General features: G+C 35.6%; 1 protein-coding gene across 4 annotated transcripts in view; it reads left to right on the forward strand.

Annotated features, from left to right (window-relative positions):
• LOC111144336 (sperm specific antigen 2) overlaps positions 1-23,111 on the forward strand; it is a 37,784-nt gene extending 14,673 nt beyond the window's left edge. Inside the window, exons 9-18 of one of the 4 annotated variants that reach the window (XM_022498602.1) lie at positions 1,968-2,040; positions 6,276-6,364; positions 7,707-8,918; positions 11,892-11,969; positions 12,049-12,176; positions 12,816-12,966; positions 14,010-14,075; positions 14,777-15,241; positions 21,521-21,638; positions 22,433-23,111. In XM_022498602.1, coding sequence (XP_022354310.1) covers positions 1,968-2,040; positions 6,276-6,364; positions 7,707-8,918; positions 11,892-11,969; positions 12,049-12,176; positions 12,816-12,966; positions 14,010-14,075; positions 14,777-15,241; positions 21,521-21,625 — 2,367 coding nt within the window. In that variant the 3' untranslated portion in view covers positions 21,626-21,638; positions 22,433-23,111. The remainder of the gene's footprint in view (positions 1-1,967; positions 2,041-6,275; positions 6,365-7,706; positions 8,919-11,891; positions 11,970-12,048; positions 12,177-12,815; positions 12,967-14,009; positions 14,076-14,776; positions 15,242-21,520; positions 21,639-22,432) is intronic. The other 3 variants (XM_022498609.1, XM_022498594.1, XM_022498617.1) reach the window with 3 other exon arrangements.
• The last annotated feature ends 612 nt before the right edge of the window (positions 23,112-23,723 follow it).

The following is a 23,723-nucleotide window of genomic DNA, read 5'->3' on the forward strand; positions in this document are numbered from 1 at the left end:
AGGCAATCTGTAGCAAGTGATGAGAATTGAGGATTTGAAACTGTTGAGTATCCTGCCACATAAATAAATCCAGGTTTTATTTGCTTCATAATTTTCTGTGCTGTACTCCGACTCCGATTTGACTGCTTTCCTTCGCACAACTGTGACCAGTAATAACACATACTAAGCTATGAAATTTAACTGTTACCACTAGCATGTCGTTTCATTTTCGGTCTTCAACAAGTGATTAATGATTTTATTAAGTGGGAAGAAGAATCCTGACATTAGTAATTTTATTAGTAAAATACGATCCTCTCAGCTTTTCTTTAAGGGTCCTTTTCTTTGAACTAACTATAGAATTTGTTTTTGTAGTTTATTTTTGTTTTGTTTTGCCATAGAGTAGTATCTTGAAAGATAGTATATTGAAGATATATATTCATTAAAGTCATGTTATTTTGTAACTAACTTTATAAATCTGAGGAGTGGAATATATGATAATTCTGCATTTAAAAATTAGAGAGTATAGTTTGGTGTCATAATGCCCTGCCTAAACAGAGATTCCTAGAGTATAATTAAAGAGGCATTTGATTTCTGTTATACTTCTTTAGTCTGTTTGATTCTTACTTTAACAGAAAACTCTTTGAAGTATGGTAGGCCTAAATGAAAACTAATAATAGCCTTTTCGTCGAATATAAAAAGAAAATGCATTTTGTTTCCTTGCACGCATAACAATGGTTTTCCTGTTGAATTTATGTCTGCTGCTTTGAAAAATATATATATAATTTTTCAGTAATAACAAAGAGGGTAGAAACTATTTTATATAATAATTTATAGGTGGTGATTTTAAATGACCAGTGTGTTTTAGTTCTCCAAAGATTCATAAATCTTGGATTCGCAAAACTGTATAGAACAAAGAACCACAAATCAGAGCAGTTTTTAAATTAGGTAATAATATCTTTAACCTTTGAGATTTTTTTCATGTTTGTCATTCCACTGTCATTCCTGTGGGATATTTCTTATTCATAGATGGATTCATAGCTCAAAACTACCAGGGTTCTACCTAAAACCTGTTTGCTAATTTGCTTTCTCATTTGTTCAAGGTTGAAAACCCTGTTTGGCTAGTTTGCCTACTTTTCTAGGATGCTGTTTGTTATTTTAAGTACTAATCATTACTGAGCAGTGTTAGGTATTAGTGTCTCTCCCTCCCCAAATGTTTAATCTGAATATAGAGTTAGTTAGAGTATTTGGGGAATGGGTTGGGTGTGGTGAATAAAGAATCTGAAAATTCCTGAAGTATGTAGTTGTGCAGGTGTGTGTGGGGGGAATATCATAAAAAAATAACTTTTTTGTGTTTGATAACTTCTCTGAATATAGGCTTCAGGGAGGATTTATGGTTAAGATCTTTCAACATTTTAGTTCTGTGACGAAACATGTTTTCTATTTACAGCTCCCAAGTTAGATCTTTAAAGACCTCTTATGTTAGGACAAAGCAGTCTTTATACAAGTATGGTTTTTGAGACACTCAAAATTTGTGGGGTTTTATAAAATTTTGTAATGGGAGCATGACACACTGTTTTTTAAAGATGCAAGACTTGTAATTGCCTCAATTGTGTATCAGTCGTGATCTCCTGCAAAGTCCTGACATTTATCCTGGGATTGGCCTTACATTTGGAATTTTAATATTTATAGAATTTTTTCTTAGGGGTCTATTTTTCATTTAATAGCAGCTTTTTTTAAAAATGAAGTAGTTTTTATACATGCATTCACTTCTCATTGCTAGCTACAAATTTTAGTCCTATTGTTAACTGGAAAATAGGTCATAAAATAAAGATATGGGGCATTCTCACAATTTTGAGATAAGATGCTTTGCATTTTTTAAATATAAAGCTTTGGTTCCTACTTTATTTATGCTGATTTGTTTAATATCAAGAAATATTTTTCTTTGCTATAGCTTTTTAAAGTTTTAACTACTTAAAACCGTTCTTTAGGTTCAAAGTACAGAGGGAGAAGCTCCTCACATTCCAGCTGCTTACCAGCTAGGTCTCACAAAGTCAAAAAGAGGTAAGTAGACTAATATCCACTAGTTCCCAAACCCATGACCAGTGTCATTAATTGATTTGGAAAAGGGGTTTATCTATCAGTGTTTGAGTACCTGTAAGTGTAAAATGAAGGTTAAGAACACAGGAATGCATTCTCAATTATACTTTGGTTATAGAATTTTTTTGTACCCTCTTGAAGACTTTTGTGTTCATATAATTTTAGTTTGCCTATCCTGAAATGCCATTCTTTGTACTCTTAATTATTTTTTAGCTCTGTATATGGGCTGGATGGGAAGTGATAGAGCAACAGATAGAGGCCTGCTTTTTACATGGTTATGATTGAAATACATATTTGTATTTTTTATTTTAAGGATTTTATTTATTTATTTTTGGGGGCATGCCTGTGCAAGTGAGGTGGGGAGGGGCAGAAGGAGAGAGAGAGAGAGAGAGAATCTTCAGCAGGCTCCATGCCTGGTGCGGAATCCGAGGCAGGCCTGATCTCAACCCTGAGATCGTGATCTGAACCGAAATCAGTAGTCGGATGCTTAACTGACTGAGCCATCCAGGTACCCCAGAATACACACTTGTATTATCCACCTCTGCTTTTCATTATTTAAACATAGTCTCCTAAGTATATACATGAATATGCCTCTAGCAAAAAATACCAATGTCTCAGTACTGGTTAAAGCTAGTTAAGTTAAATTCAAACTATGGATCAAAGGTGAGTGGCGCTAGATACTGTTCTTCTCTTGAATTATTAATTATTGACCAAAACCTTTGAATCCATTTCTTTCACTTTTAATTTGCAATAAGAAAAACATGTCTGATGTTTAAAGTCACAAAGCATTTGAGATTTAGAGAAAAGGAGAGAGAAGTAAGGAAGTTAAAGTGACCACTGAAGGTAGGACTGTTTATTTTTAAAGCTTACACATGCTGAACCACCCTGGTTTTTTTTAAACTAGGATTCATATGTATGTTCCTAGAATAGGAAATTGCATGTTTATTCTCTTCTGATCTCTAAAATGACTTCGTAAGAGACAATTTGCATATAGTTTTTGTTGTATTGCATTGTGGTACTAAGAAACAAGATAGGTCACTGTAGTTCTGGTCAGACACAAAAAGAACTTTTCCTGTTTAATTTTCCTCCCCCTTTTAAGTCCAGAAATATATGCATGTGTTTCTGAGCTATAAGGCATGGTTCAGAGCCATCAAGAAATTTTTCCTTTAGTTAGGTTGACATGGAATATGTTGGAAAAAATAGCTTGCCCTGCATCAAAAAAGGGGATTAAAAACAGTATGTGTAAGTACTTTAGGATCTTTCAAGATCAAGGTCCTTGTGGTAGAAAAGACAGAACATGGTTTGTATTCATTCACATCTGAGTTTCTCCCTCTAACCAATAAGAAGAGATCTCTTATTTCTGGTGGTACAAGTAAAAATGTTGACATTTTTATGAATCACATTTTTATAAATCAAGAGTACAGTGGTTTTGTACATGCATGAGAGGGAGAGGGAGCAATATAGTGTTTTCATCATTTTTGAATATAGCCTATCAAATTTTGATAATGTGATAATGAAAGTATCTTAGGTTATAATTACAGAATTAGAATCACTAATAAAGTATGCATTTCACAAGCTTAATAAAAATGAATATATTACATGCATAAAAATACTTTGCACTTTAGTCCTAGGACTTTTGAAGTTACAGTAATCTTAATCTCATACTCAGTCCTGGGATTTAGTACTGAAGCCTATGGGTGCCTGGGTGGCTCCGTCAGTTTAGCATCTGACTCTTGATTTCAGCTCAGGTCATGATCTCAGGGTGGTGAGATTGAGCCCCATATTGAACTCTAAGCTGGGTATGGAGCCTGCTTAAGATTCTCTCTCCCTCTCCCTCTGTACTGCATCCCACCCCCCTACCCCTGTTCTGTTTCTTAAAAAAAAAAATTCTGAAGCCTAGAGAGGTTTAGTGACTCAACTTTTGTCACAACTGACATTCAGTAAGCTATATTGAGAGCAATCAAACATTTTCCTTATTCAGGATGTACAAATTTTCTTTAATCCTATATAGAGTATATAAGTGTTCTGTTTGTGTCTTTATGATATTAGATAAATACAAATTCTAGGTTTGGTTTTGTTCTCACTTTAATGTTTTGCTTTAACGTCCTGGTTTTTAATTAGAAATAATATTTAATCTTTTCAGCTATCACAGAGGTCTGACTTTTTTTTTTTTTTTTTTAAGATTTTATTTATTTGACAGACAGAGATCACAAGTAGGCAGAGAGGCAGGCAGAGAGAGAGGAAGGGAAGCAGGCTCCCCGCCGAGCAGAGAGCCCGATGCGGGGCTCAATTCCAGGACCCTGGGATCATGACCTGAGCCAAAGGCAGAGGCTTTAACCCACTGAGCCACCCAGGTGCCCGAGTCTGACCATTTTTAATTCCACCTTTTTCTGTGGAGATCTGTGTTTTTTTGTGAAATGTGGACTAAAGAACATAGATTGCGATTTACAGTTTACAGAATAGTTTCACGTATACCCTATTTAGTTCCTCAAGTAACCCTGTGAGAGATAGAAGAATTATTCTGTTTTGTGGAGGAGAGAAGTTACTGCTTATTGTGATAAAGTAGGAACTTGAACCCAGGCCTTCTTGTTCTTTCCACTGCCCAACACCTGCTCTGAAGCCCGAATAGTCTACAATCTGACCTAGTGTGTGTGAACTGAAGGCTAACCACAGAGGCGAATTCAACACAGACTGTACACTGCTACAGATAAAGCAGATCTCAGCAGAGAGAACCTTGAGTGGTGTTGGTCACTCCGGCTTCCCCAGGCCCTCCAGCAGTTGCCCTTTGCCCAATCAGATAGCCAGTTTCACTTCTAAATCATTTAAGCCACTGTTTAATTTTATTGTTGCTTTAAGGGGAAAGTTATCATTGATTATTCAGCAAACATTTTTATTGTTCAATTGTTCTAGGTATTAGGATACAAAATAGAGTAAATGAGGTTTCTGTCTTCATAGTCTAAAAAAAGATTCATAGTCTAAAAAAAAAAAAAGACATGCAAACATGTAATTATGGTGATAACTGCTCTGATGTAAGATGTTAATCATTCTCTCAGTTGATATAATGCATAATTAGTACCCATGGTAACAGCCTATTCCAGTTCCATTTCACAATTGTTCCAGTTTACCTAGACTTATCTAAGGTATGGATTAGTTTCTTATATCTCATTATGCAGTTTTGTCAACTTAAAAACAATACTACAGAATTATTCTGAATTATAATGAGAAAAAATTATGCTATTCTGTGATGCTCTACATTGGACCTGAGGCTACAGTGGGATATTTTTCAAAGTCCAGTGAATTTTAATTGATTTTGGATTTTATTCAAACGTATTATCGGGTTCTATCATTCAAATCTTGAATGTGGATTTGGTAAACACTTTATTTAGCTTGGTGCTTTTGAAGGTTTACAGAACTTGACCTTCTCGTGAAGCTTCTTTCCTAGGAAATGTAATAGCTGTAAAGTCCTCCTCTACTTACAGTGTGGATGGGCATGTGATCATTCTTGCTGTGCCTGGTTGGCCTTTTTACTTTATAAAGTTTTTTTAGGTTATCCTAACCAGGAATTTGAGTTTTCAGGCCAAAAACCTGACGGTTTTTTAAATAAAATTAACAGTATTATGTACTAGTTGAATGTATTTGAATTTCATGCAATTGTTAGGAAATCATTGATTATCATGACTTTAAAATGTTTGCATCATTTGAAGTATCAGAAACATTTAAGTACTCTGGCATGCAAATTATTTAATTTATTGGCACCTTAGTTATAGTCTCATTTTCTTATTAGGAAAATAACCGAACATTCTACACACTACATTTAAACTTCTAATTTCATCTGCTAAATACTTTACATATCTACTAATGGAAATGGTTTACTTTGGGATTTCTATTTTTTAACATGATTCTTCATTTCAGCCAGTTGTCCTCCAAAGATAAGACATTAATTGGATTTATCAAAATACATTAACACTAGAACTTAATTAGCAACTAAATGCTGAGAATTTTTGATAGATCTGATTCTGTTTTGGGATGAATTGGAGTTAACCTCTTGTGCTTTGAAGCCATATCTTGTATAAGGATGCATATTTTTCTAAGAAGGAACTAATATATGTACCTGTTAGGAATCATATATCTGTAATATTTTCTTGTCAGATTTAGCAGTCATATTTAGCAGTTTTGCCTAACTACATTTCTTTCGGTAGATCATCTATTACGTACTGCAAGTCAGCACTCTGATAGCAGTGGTTTTGCTGAAGATTCGACAGACTGCCTCTCCCTTAATCATCTTCAGGTAAAAATTTCTATTGTAGTAGGCACTGTGATTAACTTTATATTTGTGTGATTTTTCAGTAATTATATATTTTAAAACCTCATCTGTCTAATCTTTATTTTTCAAATGACAGAATAAAAAATGCCAGGATGTGGATGTTATCCAAGCATTTGACTACAAGTTTTAGTTTTCACTAATTATACATCTCTCTCTGACTGAACATTTAGAAATAAAGAGAGCTTCTCCTTTATTTTTGGGCTTTCAGTAAACAGAGGTTATTTTGATCATTATTCTGTTTGGTATTTTTCTTCTGTTTTCCATAATTGTTTTATTTAATAACAGTAACTATGTTACATAGCTTGCTGAATATTATATGACTTTGATGCTAGAGTGTATTAGATAACTCACACAATAGGCACATCTTTATCCTTAAAGACTTTATAATTTGTGTATAGTATATGGAAACCTTGTATGCGAAGGTATAGAAGTATCTTGAAAGTGTTTAAAATATCTATAACCAAATTTTAAAGAAAGGTGGAGTAGGAGAAAAACGTGACCCAAAAGAGACTCTAGGAACCTAGTACTGGGATATATGGACAGGAGAAAGAGACTCAGAAAGAATAATCCAGTGAGCAGAAGAACTGGAAGTTGAAGAGCCTTTTCTTTAAAGGGAATCTGTGGACATGAGCAAGATAAGAATTTGGCTTTTTGGAAAGTGAGTGGTTGAGTGAGTGGTTCTGAGGGAGTAAATGAGGAGAAGCATGAATGGAGATAAAATCAATGATAAGAGGAGATACGAATGTTGACTCCTTTTTCAAATAAAGATGGTAGGTCTTTGTGTCTTTCTCATATGAGAATGACTCAGGGAAGTTGTCTGGCCAAGGGAGAGAGCTCTAATAGGACAGTCTGATGCCGAAAAATCTGGGATGAAATTGTGAAGTGATACAAGTCCTGGAGAGGATGTGATTGGATGCACAGACTGGAGGATTAACTTTGAAAAAAAGGATAGTTTTCTTTCAGAACAGAAAGGAAGGAATGGTGGGGAGAGGTATGGGAACTTTTGTAGGTGTTGGGGAAGAAAATTAAGAAACATTTGTCCATCTCAGTGATTCAGTGTCATATCTTGGAAGAAAAGGAAATGGGTGCTTGAAAAGGGGAGCTAAGGAAAATAGTAAAATTCTGGAATAATCTTTGTGGGAAAGTGGAGGGGTTGCCAATTAGAGTCAGTGAAAAACAGTTTTTAGTAGTACCTAACTGAGGTGGGAGATCGTGAAAATACAGAAGCATCACATCAGTTTGGTGTTTTTGTTAATGATACTTCCTATTCGAATTATCCATCTTCCTACCTGTTTTCCTTTCACAGGTTCCCGAGTCTTTGCAAGCCATGGGGAGTAGCGCTGATAGCTGTGACAGTGAGACAACAGTCACATCATTTGGTGAAGACCTTGTCACACCAACAGCGCAAGACCAGCCTTATTTTAATGAATCAGAGGAGGAGTCGCTCATCCCTCTTCAAAAGGGAAGAGAGAAGGCAGCAATAGCTGCTGAGAAGAAAAGGTCAGATAGCCAGGACTTCCCCCAAAGTGAGACTGTGGAGAATGTAGGAAACACACAATCCATGTGCAGCGCAGGAGGTCACATTACTGAAATTAGTGAAATGAGAGAGGATTGGTTTCCAGCACAGCCAGTGGACCTGCTGAGGGAAGCAAGTGCTGAAAGTGATGTGGATAAAAGCAGTGAATACGAATTTGCTCACTATACCACACACCATATTCTGAAATCACTGGCTTCTATTGAAGCTAGATGCAGTGAGAAGAGCTCTGAAAACACAACTGGGCCTCCATCTTCTGTGGACAGAGTTAATACAGCTTTGCAAAGAGCTCAAATGAAGGTTTGCAGTCTGTCTCACCAAAGAGTAGGACGTAGCTTGATAAAATCAAAAGATCTCTTGAAACAGAGGTACTTATATGCAAAAGCTGGCTATCCTTTAAGAAGGTCTCAGTCTTTACCAACCACCTTATTGAGCCCAGTAAGAGTTGTATCCTCTGTCAATGTCCGGTTGTCCCCAGGAAAGGAAACCAGATGCAGTCCACCTTCCTTCACCTATAAGTACACACCTGAAGAGGAACAGGAATTAGGGAAAGAGGTGATTGAACATGATGGTCCGTCTTCAGTTAAATCCACTATTTTCATCTCTCCATCATCCGTGAAGAAAGAAGAAGCCCCTCAGAGCGAGGTGAACCGGTCAGCGGAATGCCATCATCGAAGGACTCCTACCTGTTCACTGTATGCTCCAGCACCTGTATCTCAGTCCACCTGTTCTCTTCACTCTGTCCACTCTGAGTGGCAGGACAGGCCCCTGTGTGAACACATGAGAACTCTGAGCACTCACAGTGTTCCCAACATAACAGGCACCACCTGTAGTGCCTTCAGTGCCCCTTTTGGGTGTCCTAACTCACATAGACATGCTGCCTACCCTTACCGAGCGTGCTCCGTGAATCCTCCTTCTGCCATCGAGATGCAGTTGCGAAGAGTATTGCATGATATTAGAAACTCATTGCAGAATCTTTCACAGGTATGAGAAGAAAATATCTATTTTTTTCTTTCATTGATTTGAGCACCTCTTAATTCACTGAGAAGCTAGGTCCCGTGAGGCAAGATCCACTTTAGCTTCATTTTCTTATATGCCCAAACTTACGTGTACCTGCCCTCCTCCTATACTCTGCCCTTCTGTATCAAGGGAGAAGCTGTAATTAGTCCTGAACAAGGTTGATTTCTCTGTTCATAATCTCCCTTCTAGGGAAGAGATTTTGCTCATTGGGTAGCCTCCCTTCTTTAGCCTCTTCTCCGTGGTCTTTTTCTTAGTCAGGTTGTCCCTATTATTAAAAAATCTTCACTCTCAAATACTTTCTCATCTTTTCTCTGCCATTTGACTGTGTTTACCACTTCTTTCCTTTCTAAGCTTCCCTCCCCTCGGCTTCTGTGTCGCAGTGCGTTCTCCTGGTTCTGCTCATAGCTCTCTGACTAAACTTTTCCCTCCATCTCCTGACTTCTGGTGCTGGGTCTCCTGGCACAGAATGAGTCTGCTTCCACTGGTTTCAGAGACTGGAACTACCCCAGAAAAGAAAAAATCAGGTAAAGTGTGAATTTGAATAAAAATAGTCTTTGTGTCTTGTCATTTTTAAAATTATTACTCTCAGATATGTTAAGTAGGCTGGAAATAATTCCCCAAAAAAGCTTTGAAAATAACTAAATTGTCTTTAGGTTTGCATTTCACATTTCCTTTCTAAATTTCTCTCCAAGCTACTTGTGTTTAGACAGTTGAAGAAATGGAAATGACAATGTAATATAATGATCCCAGTGTTTAGCTAGGAGTCAGGCTTAAAATATATGTAATAGATCTCTTACGATGACAAAATAGGAAAACACTAGGAAAGTAAAAATGAAAGTTGAAACTTTTTTTTTTTTAAGAGAGGGAGAGGAGGGGCGCCCTAGTGGCTCAATGGGTTAAAGCCTCTGCCTTCGGCTCGGGTCATGATCTCAGAGTCCTGGGATCGAGCCCCACATCGGGCTCTCTGCTCAGCGGGGAGCCTGCTTCCCTCTCTCTTACTGCCTGCCTCTCTGCCTACTTGTGATCTCTTTCTCTCTGTCAAATGAATAAATAAAATCTTAAAAAAAAAAAAAAGAGGGAGAGGCGTATATATTTATTTATTTAATTTTATTTTAGGGAGGGAAGAGAGGGCAGAAGAAGTGGAGAGATAATAATAGGCAGGCTCCACATAGCACAGAGCCTGATGCAGGGCTCGATCTTATGACCGTGAGATCACAATCTGAGCCGAAATCAAAAGTCAAACTCTTAACCGACTGAGCCACCCAAGCTCTCCAAAAGTCGCAATTTTTTTTCTCTAAGATTTTTATTTACTTCAGAGAGAAAGAGCATGAGTGGAGGTAAGGGCCCGAGGGAGAAGGAGAAGCAGGCTCCCTATTGAGCAGGGAGCCTGATGAGGGGCTTGATCCCAGGACCTTAGGATCACGACCTGAGCGGAAGGCAGACACTTAACTGATTGAGCCACCCAGGCACCTTAAGTTGCAGCTTCTTAAGTTATGTAGTAAAGATACCTTCTTTTAAACATTTTATTTACTTATTTTTCAGAGAGAGAGAGAGAGAGAGAGAGAGTGCATGAGGAGGGTGGCAGAAGGGGAGGGAGGAGGAAGGAGGAGGAAAGAATCTCAAGCTGACTCTGGAGTATGGAGCCCAATGTGGGGCTTGATCTCAGGCCCCTGAGATCATGACCTAAGCTGAAACCAAGAGCCTGACATTTAACTCATTGAGCCACACAGGTGCCCCAAGTACACCTTCTTTTAATATAGATTTTATCCTCATGACAACTGTCTCCTAATGATTTCCGGTCTAACTAGAATGTGGGTATTCTTCCTCCTTATAAATCTTAGTTTTATCTGTGAGTGAGAGAGCCAACCTTTAAGCTGTTAATTATGTGAAACAGGGCTCTGTCGGCCTACACCCTAATGGAGCACCTTTCTAGAGCAGCTTGTTACTCTGCTCTGCATGTGGTCATCTCCTCTTGGATGTCCTATCAGAAACTCAGCTAATCTTCTTACCACCCCTCACTCCCCCCAGGAGACAGAGGCTTTGGTCTCTGCTTATCTCTCCAGTCTAATGCTTTGTGTGTGTGTGCCGGCCAGCAGTGTTGGACTGCATGCAGGCTTCCAAATAGGTGTGCATTCCAAGGTGTCTGTTTTTACAAATACCACTGTTTTTATTTTTGTTTTTGGTTTTGAACCTAGAATGCCCCGCCCTTACCTTTCGTTGCACAACCAAGTGCTGTTTACTGTTAAGGCTCAGCTCAGGTGTCAACCGGTGCTGGGATCATTTACTCACCCAATCTAGATTTCTGTTTGTTCTGTCATAGCACTCCTTTCCCCCACCCCAACATTGTAAGTTTTTTCTCACTTCTTTTTTTTTTTTTTCTTCTTACACTGTGAGAACACTTGGAGGCTGGGAATGCCTTTTGTCTTCCTTTTGTCTTTTTTCTTCACTCTCTAAAATAGTGAGATATAGTAGATGCCTAAATGTCTAAGAATAAGTGTGATGACTGCTTACTACTCTCTCCAGCCAACTCAGTAATTCCCTGTAATCTCAGAATTTGCTATCACTTCTACATTTTTGAGTTTTGTTTTTGTTTTCTATTTCCTCAAGGCAAGAGGGAAGTCCTGTAAGACATAGATTTAAATAGATTTAAATGATACATGTTTCTTTGCCTGTTCTTTGTTCCAAATAGGAGTAATCAGATAGGAGTAATCAGGTGGCACTGGGGACTGATTAGGTTCCTGCTTACAAAATGAAGTGGCATTTTTTGGTGGTGGTAGTTGTTGCTGCTTTTTTTTTTTTTTTTTTTCCCTCAAAGAGATGTAGGCCCCATATCAAATCAAAAATATGTAGGCCCCAAATCACCTTTTTAACACCTTAGATTATTTGGAAATAACCACTTTAACATTGATTTGTAATCCTACTTTCACTTTTTTATAGAACCCTATGACGAGAGGACCTGATCTTGTTGCTGCTCCATATAGTACTCAGAAATCATCTGTTCTACCTCTATATGAAGTGAGTTCTTATTTAGATCTTTGTGGTACAAAGTAATTTATATGATTTAGAAGTATAATTTTGTCATGTTGTATTTTAGAATACTTTTCAGGAGCTCCAGGTAATGAGGCGGAGTCTGAATTTATTTAGAACACAAATGATGGATTTAGAGTTGGCAATGCTGCGTCAGCAAACTATGGTTTATCATCATATGACTGAGGAGGAAAGGTAAAAGTTCATTTTGCCTTAATCTAACTCAAAATATTTTTCATTCCAAAGAAGAATTTTCACCTTTTTTTTTTTTTTTGCTTGGTTTTATGTCTGGTGCTATGTACCTTTTATTTTGTGAATCACTGTAAATAAAATTAGGCATAGTGTTTTACCAATTAAATTGCTTTCAGTATATTAAGGAAGACAGAGGTTGTAATGTGTTTTTAGTTTGGAATATTTGAGATACAGGGTAGAGGAAGAAAGACCATTTGTCCTACTGGTCACACCTGTGGCAGTTGCTGTCACGCCAATTTTTAGAACTGGCCATCTCAATACTTCCTTTTTTTTTTTTTAAATCATTTTTTTTAAATTTATTTTCAGCATAACAGTATTCATTGTTTTTGTACCACACCCAGTGCTCCATGCAATCCGTGCCCTCTCTAATACCCACCACCTGGTTCCCCCAACCTCCCACCCCCCCCACCTCTTCAAACCCTTTAGATTGTTTTTCAGAGTCCATAGTCTCTCATTGTTCACCTCCCCTTCCAATCTCCCCCAACTCCCTATCTCAGTACTTTCTAATGGTTTGTGAGAGAGTGGTGAATGTGAATGTCCAAACTGCTCTTTTCAACCTTGTGCCTGTCATCACACTGATAGGTATGAAGTTGATCAGCTTCAGAGTTTGAGAAATTCGGTCCGCATGGAACTTCAGGACCTGGAACTGCAGCTGGAGGAGCGCCTGCTGGCCCTCGAGGAGCAGTTCCGCGCCGTGCGCATGCCTTCTCCCTTCCGCTCCTCAGCCCTTATGGTATGGTGCCTTGGGGCTTGTCTGCGGGTTTCACTTAGGACTTATGTATCATGTTCCGCATAATTTAGGACCAATGCCTTAATTTTAAAACACTTATTTTAGTGGCATTGAGGCAAGCACAATGTTTAAGGAAACTTTCCCACAGATCAGTTGAATGTGCAAGTTGTGATTCTTTTCTTAAATATTTAATATATTTAGAAATATACTGAAAAATGTTAATCATCTTTTAATAAAGATTAAGGAGCAATACATAATTTTTTGGAGTTTTAAATGTGACTAATTTAGATTTTAATCCCTGCCTGTAACTAACTGCCAAGAACATAAATATCTATTTCACTCAGTCTTTTTTCCCCTTCTTGCCTTTGAATAAATAACTATTTGTTTTAAGTTTTTCCTTTATTTTGGATTCTTTGCAAGTCTTTAATTTTTTAAGGAATCAAATGAGATCTTTTTTAAAGGCAGAAAACATGTATACAGCCAAAAGAATAAATACTTTCTCTTTGTTTTGTATCACTTTTCAAACTTACAGTGTTTCTTTGAGTGAAATTTAAATTTCGGCAGTTGATTATTATTGCTGTAATCTTTGCAGTCGTGAAATACATTGTTTTGAAATGTTGAAATAATGAACTTTGCTGTTACTTGAACCACATACTTGATTTTGTTAATAATAGATAACTCTGTACACACATATATGTGCACTGTATGGAGTAGAATCAGTAGAATAAGAATGTGTATTACACATATATATGTGTAGCATAGAATAAGATTATCACTTATCATTGGTGAATATCTTTTTCCATAAACGGTTTCAATCCATTATTTTTAGAAATGCATATTGGTGACAGCAGAGAATCAGAACATCTATGAATGTGTTAATTCAGTCAGAATTAACACATTTTATAGGATCCCAAGACAGTTGAGAGTGACCTTCATGACATAAAAGAATGTTTCAGGGCAATAATTTGTTCATTTTTTGCGAAACATTTACATTTTGAAGAAATAATTTATACATACATACATATATATTGTTCTTATTTTTCCAGGGAATGTGTGGCAGTAGAAGCGCTGATAACTTGTCATGCCCTTCTCCATTGAATGTAATGGAACCAGTAAGCCTCTCTCCTTTCAGATCACTGGGGAAGGGAATGATAATAACATTTCATAAACACACTATTTTCCCAGTGTAGATGAAATGTTTTTGTTTTTAAATACAGAATTTGATGATAACTAAATTGATTGGAAGTGAGTTTGGCACTTCTGAAACTCTTTTGCCATCTTAGTCCATTAGAAAGCCAGTTATTTACAACGGTGATTTATCTTTATGGTGTAAAGGAGGTAATGGATTATAAAAAGTATTTAATTTATGCTACAGAGAAAATATGCTTTCATAGTGTTTCCAGGTCCTTCAGGTAGTTGGAGTTGTAGGATGACTACTTTTTGAACAAAAGTCTGATTTTTGTTATGTTTTAAAGAAACTGATTCATCTGGATGCCAAAGCATTATGATTAGCTATTTTGATTTTCACTAGTTACTATTCCTTAACAAGAAATTTGGAAACCCATGCATTAATTAACAAGTAAAATTTCATCCAACCATATAGTCTAGTTATGTATTTTATGGCTTTGTCTCATCACGAATTTACATTTTCCTATGTTTTTGCAAATAAAATTAAGTAGTTACTAGATGAATTAGAATCATGTCTTTATAAGCTAAGTGATTTTTAGCAGTAATCACAACTAGAATTTTAATCTTCTTCTAACTATCAGTCTTAATTTAAAGAGAGAAGAATTACAATTTTTCTGACTTCCAGGTTACTGAACTGATGCGGGAACAATCCTATCTGAAGTCTGAATTGGGCATGGGACTTGGTGAAGTGGGATTTGAAATTCCTCCTGGAGAAAGCTCAGAATCCGTTTTCTCCCAAGCAACATCAGAGTCATCTTCTGTATGTTCTGGTCCGTCTCATGCTAATAGAAGAAGTGGAGTACCTTCTGGTGACTCAGTGGGCAAACCTAAGACCCATCTGGTACCAAGCAAGAAAGTATTCCGAGCATCAGTGGCCCTAACACCCACTGCTCCTTCTAGAACAGGCTCTGTGCAGACACCACCAGATGTGGAAAGTTCTGAGGAAGTTGGAGCTGCCGAAGAAGCCTTGGAAGCTGTAGGACCTAAATCTGAAGTGGAAGAAGGCAATGGAAAAATCCCATTAATGCCAGCTGCTGGGGAAATGCATAAAAATGTGGAGCAAGATGAGTTGCAGCAAGTCATACGGGAGGTGAGTAAAATCTATGCTTAATTTATTTGGCAGTATGTGTTGGAGGAGGTTTTATTTGGACGTTATTTATAAGATATTCCTTTGATTCACTGTTCAGTAATTTTCAGAGAGCTTTTAAATTAAATTTTCAGAGAACTTTCCCATTGATCTAGCTCATATCTATTAAGATATATTTCTAATGGCATTTCTGCAAATTTTATACTCCAGTGTGAAATAATAAGTATAAAGAATTTGATCCATTTGGCTTAATGGGTGGTAGAGATACATGGAAGGTACATGAATTGTTCAAGGATAGAAATACAGAAAGAAAAGAAGACTTACCCTGGGTAATAGCAATGTGTAAACCTGAAGCATTTAACCATAGTTCTAGGTTACCAAAAGGAGTGCAAAAATTAGGAAGACTAGTAGTCACAGGTCAAAAGCTAATTGAGAAAATTAGTAAAATAGCTGTTTTGGACACTAGGATCAGGCAATAAGAAGGAATAATATATATATGACATATATATATCATATGAAAATAGAGCACAGATCAAAATTTTTGATGGCTTTTAATTTTTTCCTTTTCTTCCCAAATCACAGTATGTCCGGGTACAAAATGTAATAGAGTACACAGGATAAAACTTGCACATGTTGAATATATTTTTTTCAATCTGTTTTCTTAAAAGTAACTGAGGAAGAACCATATTTATCCATAGTTCTTTCCCAGTGATACTAAAGCACATGATGAGAAAGAATCTTTCCATTGGTCAAAAAGGGGGATAACCCTATACATTAAAAAAAAACCAAAAAACCAAAAAAACTTCTTAAGAGTCTTTTTGAGTATGTTGCTCTGTAACGGATAAAAAAATACATATAATACATGAAATCCTTAAGCTTAAAAGACTAGTAGAAATGTAAATAAGACTAATTCAGGAAATAATAAAATTACACAGAAAAACGTGTAGTATAATGTATTCAAGCATTTAGAAATGGAAAAGGGCAAAATGGGCCAGAGAAATTAGGGTCAGTGGCTCCCTATTTTTAATTTGCATATTTCTAATAAATTGAATCTAAGCAATTGAACCTAAGGTATTTTTAAAATTAATTTGTGAGTAACATATGAACAAATTTGTAGTGGTTATAGGTCAAGAATGGTGGCAGCAGACCAGAATCTTTTCTCAAATGGGCCATTGATCCTCTGAGTCGAGATTAGTTCATGTGTATGAGGTACCATTATTCATAGCTGCATAATAGTAGCTTGAGAAGTACAGTAAAAATAAATACAGTCAGTTTTACTATGGTATGATATATATGCACTCCTAAAAATTGTTGTGCTTTGCACATTGGTGCAGTTAAAACCGCAGAGCTTATGGGGAAAATAGGATTAGAAGCATAACCTAAACTTTTAAGTGACATATTTAAAAGAGGATAGAAACCTAACAAAATAACACAATTTTATACATGTTAAATGGTTAAGAAATACATAAATACTGCAATAAATATGGTATTTGACCTTGAAAAATACCTGAAATTTGCTTGTGGAACTGGGCTTTGGAAGAGTTGCAGCTTGTGAGGTATTGCAAGGTAGCAGAGGAGAGTAAGATGAAATCCAGCAGAAAGTTTTAATATCAGATGTGAGTAGGTGTGGCTCATGACACATTGAACTGAGGTAGCTGGTAGATATTTAATGTATGTGTATTTCGTGTACTGTGTTCCTACGTTCAGCTGAATGCAGTTATCTGCATTCACCCAATATTTCTTACAGATGAAACTACACATAAGCAGACGTGAAATTTATATTATACTCAAGTTGTTTCCTAATATTTGAATCATGTTGAGACAAATTTACATTTTCAAAAGCAGCATTATAGCAGAAGAGACTGTATGTTTATAATTTCTTTTCATGACTTGAATTACCAGCTCAAAGTTTAAAAGGTCTTAAATTCTGTAAATTTATTTGTTCTACAAATGTATTTTTTCTAAATTGATTATATGGAGCTGGCTAATGTGTAGCAGGCTCTGTAATCCATCTTGCTCAGTTAGGTGCAAATGTTTAGAATCCATTTTTATTTATATGTTTCATTTCAGAGAGTAATTGTATGAAATTAAGTAATTATTTTTCTCCACACTATATATATATCAAGAGGTAAGTTTTATATGAAGAAGTAAGTTTTAAGGTACATTTTCTTCCCCTAGAAATGTGATATTTTTGTTCCCTTTAGCTTGCTTTAGTTTGAAAGCTTTCCTTGAAAACTTGACTTAATTTCGCTTGTTTGGCATAAATATTCCCTAATGCACAGTTGAGTCCTCATTTTTAAAGTTGTTAATAAGTCGCCTGATGTGTGTTGTGAGTAATTTCTGAGGAGTAAAACTCCAAAAAGGACCAAAACATTTTGATTCTTTGGCTGATAGAACATAACATATAGAAAAGACAGTTGTTTCTTGGTCCTAGAGAAGTATTTGATCATTTGGGTAGAACCTCCCATAAAGGGGTGCCTGGGTGGCTCAGTAGGTTAAGCCTCTGCCTTTTGGCTCAGGTCATGATCTCAGGGTCCTGGGTTTGAGCCCTGCATCAGGCTCTCTGCTCAGAGAGCTTCCCTCTTTCTCTCTCTGCCTGCCTCTCTGCCTACTTGTAATCTCTGTCTGTCAAATAAATAAATAAAATTAAAAAAAAAAAAAAAAAGAACCTCCCATAAAATAAGAAAGATTTTATAATTTTGAAGACATTTAAACTGACATGCAGGGCAAATGTCCGAGGAAATTTTCAGAATTTGTAACTAAACCTGTTCATTAGAAATTCCCTAATTCAACATTTGGCATAGTTTGGAGGAAGTTGGGCTTAACATTTACCCTTTTGCCATTTACAGATAAGGACTTAACAAGCAAAATTATATAAATAACACAAGGTGTTAAAAGGAATTTTGATGTACTTAAGAAAATAAATTTTTTTTGAAGAACTATTTTGAAGAACTTAGAAAGTATACACTATTAGATAAGTTAGTCCAATGCCATTTATAATTTAACAAAATGTGTTGATAATATCTTAGCTCAGTTATAAGGGTGTTCTGTTAAACTTTGTTGACAAAATGTATTAAATTCATATTAGTCTTAATGCCATTCATTTCAAATCCATAATCTTTTTGTTTTAAATACCCATGGTACTGAGTAGCTTGTTAAAGCTAGTATCAGCTACCAAGAAAATTAAATTAGACTCTGCCTTTCTAGTAAATTCTGTGCCCCTGACACCCATTAACAAAAGCTACTCCTCAGGATGGCAGGATTTAAGCCATTTGAATGTTTTGCAGGTAAAGATTAAGTATGTTTGGCAGACACGTTCAGGGATGTTTTTTACTGCACTCTTGGATGCATGAAAACAATGATGTCTGTCAGGTTTTTGTTTTCACCATTTCACCATATGTGAAGTTTTGAAAAAGTATGCTCTCATTATAATGTGTTAATACAATAGAGTTCTTCTGAAGGAGAAAGAGCCTCTTTTTCAAAGAAGTGTTTTCTCTTTCAGAGAAATGTTTAATATACTCATTCAATAACAAAGCTTTTGTCATATTGAAGGTAACACACTTTTGCACAGATTGTATATGTTTCAGTGGGAAAAAATTACACTCTTAAAATTTGCCCAGGTGGTCTGCAATGTATGTAATCAGTGGCCTGAAACTGTTTACAATTATTTAAAAAGTTAAAAAAAAAACCTTAAAAAAAATCTAGTAAGTGAGCATGTGCCATAGAAGCAAATCAACAAAATTAAACATCAAAGAATAAACATAGATTGCTTTTCTCTTTAGAGAGTACTTTTTGGTTTGATGAATTTCCTAGGCTTGGTTCATGCCTTTTAGTATCTTTATTACAGGCCATCTGACATGCATTAAACATGTATTTTGGTAAATACGCAGCTTGTTTGTGTTCTTACTACAGTTTCGATCAGTCGTCACTTGATCTAATGGCTGCCACAAAGTCATCACCCAGGCTATGCCTGTCACACCACACTTCACACTTGCAACGATCTGCTTCTCTTGCCCATGAGCATTCTTTTCTTAATCTCACTCAAGTCTGTGTTCAGCTATACCACGTTTTGGAAATTGTGCTCGTAAGGGCAGTTTTCCCATCCATCCCAATAGAGTTTTCTCACTCCTAATCCTGTAGCCTGTGAGACTTGGGAGCTAATTTATTTGTCCATACATGTATTCCTTCATTTAATTATTAAAGGCATTTTATTGTTTTCAGTGCTAGTCTGTCTATAATCCTTTATTTTTCTACCTTCTGTCTCAGATATTGTGTCTCTCTCCCTCCTCCTGCCTTCACTCTGTATTGCTTTTCTCTTTCTCATAAACGCAATGTGTTCAGACATTTATTGAGCACTTACTTTATGCCAGGGTACATTGATAAATGAGAGCCAGTTGTCTCCCTGAACTAGCTCACAGCACAACACTCCCCTTTGACCTCACCCTTCCTAGTCCAAGCTCCTGCTCCCTGGTGGGAACCATCTGTTAGTGACACTCCTTGTTCCCCTCTCCTCCGAGGTGCTCTTGCTGCAGTTTTCTCTCCACAGTGTGACCTGAAGTTGCCATTTTTTTTCATGACCTACTATTTTAAGGTCTGTCATTCTCTGAGAAGTTTTTATTTTTTCCTCTTGTAGCCTATACAGATCTCTCATTCTCTGTTCTTATGTTTTAGTGAGTTAATACATTATATTTCCTCTTAATATTTTATGAAACAATATTCATTTTGTGCCCTTCTACATTACAACATCCTCCTTGGCCAGACTTTTTTTTATGCTTCCAGTAATGTCTGTACCCTCAAAAAGTGTTGGCACACATTTTTGGTTTGTAGAGAATACTTTTTGGCCTCTGTTTTATTTTTTGAATGATAAAGAATGATGAAAGTTACTAAAATTGCCATACTGCATGCAATAACAGGACTGGGAAGACTACTTCTTGTCTTCTGTAAATACAGGTTTGCAAAAGTTCTGATTCAACATATTGTATTTGTGCTTATATTATAATACATTGTGGCTAAGAGGTTCTGGTTTTTCATAATATTTGTATCCAACACATATTCATTTAAAAATAAGTGTGAAGTACTATGAAAGCCAAACACTTTTCCTGATGTTTAAAGTTTAGAAATATTGGTAGAAGAGAAAAGGAGAAGTTTGTATTGATTTAAATTATTCCAAAACAGATGGTTGGTAGCTAAGGAGCATTTGTTTCTGTGAATACTTCTGTATAAATCTATGTATTTTGTACGGTTTTGCGTGACAGATTAATACAAAGCCATTTTTGGAAAGACTTCAATTGAGATGTGTTCAGGATGTACTTAGGAACATTTTAGGAAATAGATCAGGCTGACAGGAAACTGTGGAAATGTAGAATTTTTAAAAGCTGGTTGAAGTGTCTCAAGTTCTAATTTGGGAAGACATTATCAGTTTATTTCAGGAAATCCACATTTAAAGCCTTCACAAAGAGCTATTTGGAGGTGATGTTGTATGATTAGAGAGAAAAAGGCATGGATAGGCATGCATAGTGTCTGGGCATCTGGAAGAGAAAATCTTGATGGAATTATTGTTGCCCCTACGTCTGTTTGCCTTTTCCAACAATAAAATAAGACTGTATATCCTTATCTGAAGCAAAATTTTCAGACAGGTGACAAACTTCTACCATACAACTAAAGAAAAATTTATTTCTTTAGAGTTTGTGGTGGTTTAGAGGATGTTTTTCATGTTCTAAAATAAATTGTACTAAATTATCATTTTTTCTTTCCACTTAAAATGTGTATGTTAGCTTCGAACAATATATAACTTCTTTAGATACTTTGTTTTCAGTTGGTGTAAACAGGCAATATACCAACATATTAGTTTGACACTAATGAGATTTCTTAACAATGACAACACTAAGTATACTGTTGATGACCATACGAAATTAGACATTAATAAAAAAACATAAAACTGAATCTAACATTTAATTAATTCTTCTGGGTTCCTTTGTGTCATGAAGCAAATGGAGTTTTTTAATCTATAAATAACATTTTTAATGTTCTCAACATAAGAATTGTGGTATTATTTTATAATAGAATTATCTGAGTTATGCCAGATCACACACTAATCTAGGTTTGAGGATAGATGGACATGATTCCTCACTACCTCTCTATATTTCATGAAGGTTTACATGAGTGTTTCTCTATGGCTTAGTTGATTGTAGGAATTAAATGTTGTTTTTGTTTTTCTGAAAACAGGAAAAGTAGATTATAGTCATATTGTTAAATTCTTATTTTTCTCTTTTTCCATTTTAGATTAAAGAGTCTATTGTTGGCGAAATCAGACGGGAAATTGTAAGTGGACTTTTGGCAGCAGTATCTTCAAGTAAAGCATCTAATTCTAAGCAAGATAGTCATTAAATGGAATTAATAGGTAAACTTTTCTGAAATTTTTTGCTTTGCTAAATATAAATAACTACTTAGTGTTTAATGCTTTCTTAGTCCCCAGGACTGTTTCTCTGGCTCATTTTTAATTTTTAGAATACATATAATAGGTGATCCTGCAGTGTGAAAAACTCACACAGCCCCATTGGAAGTGTAAGTAGGTCAAATCTCATAATATTTACCTCCAGGTGATTATTGATAGTGTGTTATTTTCCTGAAATTTCATCATAGTAAATAAATACTGGAATTGAAGAAATCAGAACTTGCAAAATTAAGCATTATTTTGATACCATTGGTTATAATGGTTTTTCAGATGTATAACTTTTGGACCAAGATTGAGAAGTAATCACAAATTATTATCTTTTTGTATTTTAAAGAAAAGTATCCCAGGGCACCTGGGTGGCTCAAGTCAATTAAGTGTCTGCCTTTGGCTCAGGTGATGATCCTGGCCTCCTGGGATCAAGCCCTGCTTCTGGCTCCCTGCCCATCAGGGGGTTTGCTTCTCCCTCCCCCCACTCTTGTGTTCTCACTTGCTCTCTCTCTCTCTCTCCCCTCTTCTCAAATAAAGAAAATCTTTAAAAAATAAAGTATTCCATAGGTCCATATCTAATCATGGCATAATTTATAAAGAAGGATGTTATTTATATATACACACACATAATGCACATTTGTGTGTGTGTGTGTGTGCGTGCGTGTGTATTTAGAGAAGAGTCTCATCCTCCTTTTAAAGAACTTTTAACACAAATATTTGAATGATGTTTAATGCTAATTTCTCTTTTTAAGGTTGGCATGGATCCTTTTGGCTGTGAGATGTTGGAGTTATCAATGATATACACTGGTAGAGATGTTATTTGTGCTTCAGAAGATACTTGCTGCTGGACTGGGCTACTGTATACAGTGTACAATGTTTATTTCTTCTATGCATATCTTTTTTAAAAACGTACATAGAAACATAGGCACTTTGCTGACTATTTCTTTTCTAAACTACCAAAACTGTAGCCATTTGAAAAGCCTAATATTTATTTGTATGTCAATATTTTCCAATTGATTCCCTATGTAGAATTAATTTTAAAACTTGAAAACTTCCAGACTTAAACAACTTATAAATAACATATTTCTTCAGACTGGCTTCTTAAAACACTGACCTCTATGAGGTATTTACTGTGCAATAACTGATTCATTTTTTTGAGAGCTTGAAGCAACCAATGATTTTCCCTCCACTGCTGTTAATTAGTGTCACTTCCAGGGAGAAAAATTTTTCTGTTGTAAAATTTGCTCTTAATTCTTGAGGAGGTTACTAATAGCAGTAGGATAGAATTGTATGAGGTTACCTACAACTACTTAATGTTCTTACACTGTAAGCATTGTTACTTTACCAAGATAAATGTAATTTTATTATAGCTTATGTAGTATTTTTCTTTTGGAAACATGCATTATATTAAACACTATACTTTTTGCATTGTCCAGACTTCTTATATTATAAGGAGATGTTTCTTCTTCTTCTAGACTAAGTAGTAGAGTATTGCCAAAATAATGGGACTTCTGACTTGAATGGATTGAAATGAATAAGCTGGTTTTGTTTTTCAAAATGGAGGTATTTTAGATTTGTTCTCCTCATAATAGATGGTTTTAATTTAGTTTTAACCAGTGAGAACTGTTTTTTTTGGGGAAAAAAATAAAAAGGAAGGTGGTTTCCTATTTGGTTTTGTATGTATTAAATAAATATGTAAAGTAACAACCAAATTTATTAGAATTATTCCTTTAGCATTTATAATTTTCAACTCTTATTATATTTCTTTGTGTGAAATTTTAATCAAAAGTGGTTGAGATGTTAACAATATTCTTTGAAAGAATATCTAAAACATTTATAAATGTTTGAATTATCACACAAAGGCTGATTTCTAAAAATAAAACAATAAAGTATTTATTTTGCCTAACATCTTTTTAATAGTTTCTTTTCTTCAACAACAATGTGAACAATTTGGATTAGATTTGATGAGTAACAAATAAGGTCCAAAAGAACTGGCTATAACCTAATAGGCTGATATTTTCTTTTTCTGAAGAGGCTTCTATG

This window comes from Enhydra lutris, unplaced genomic scaffold (assembly GCF_002288905.1).
Source record: "Enhydra lutris kenyoni isolate GAN:26980312 unplaced genomic scaffold, ASM228890v2 scaffoldscaffold1, whole genome shotgun sequence".
NCBI lineage: Eukaryota > Metazoa > Chordata > Mammalia > Carnivora > Mustelidae > Enhydra > Enhydra lutris.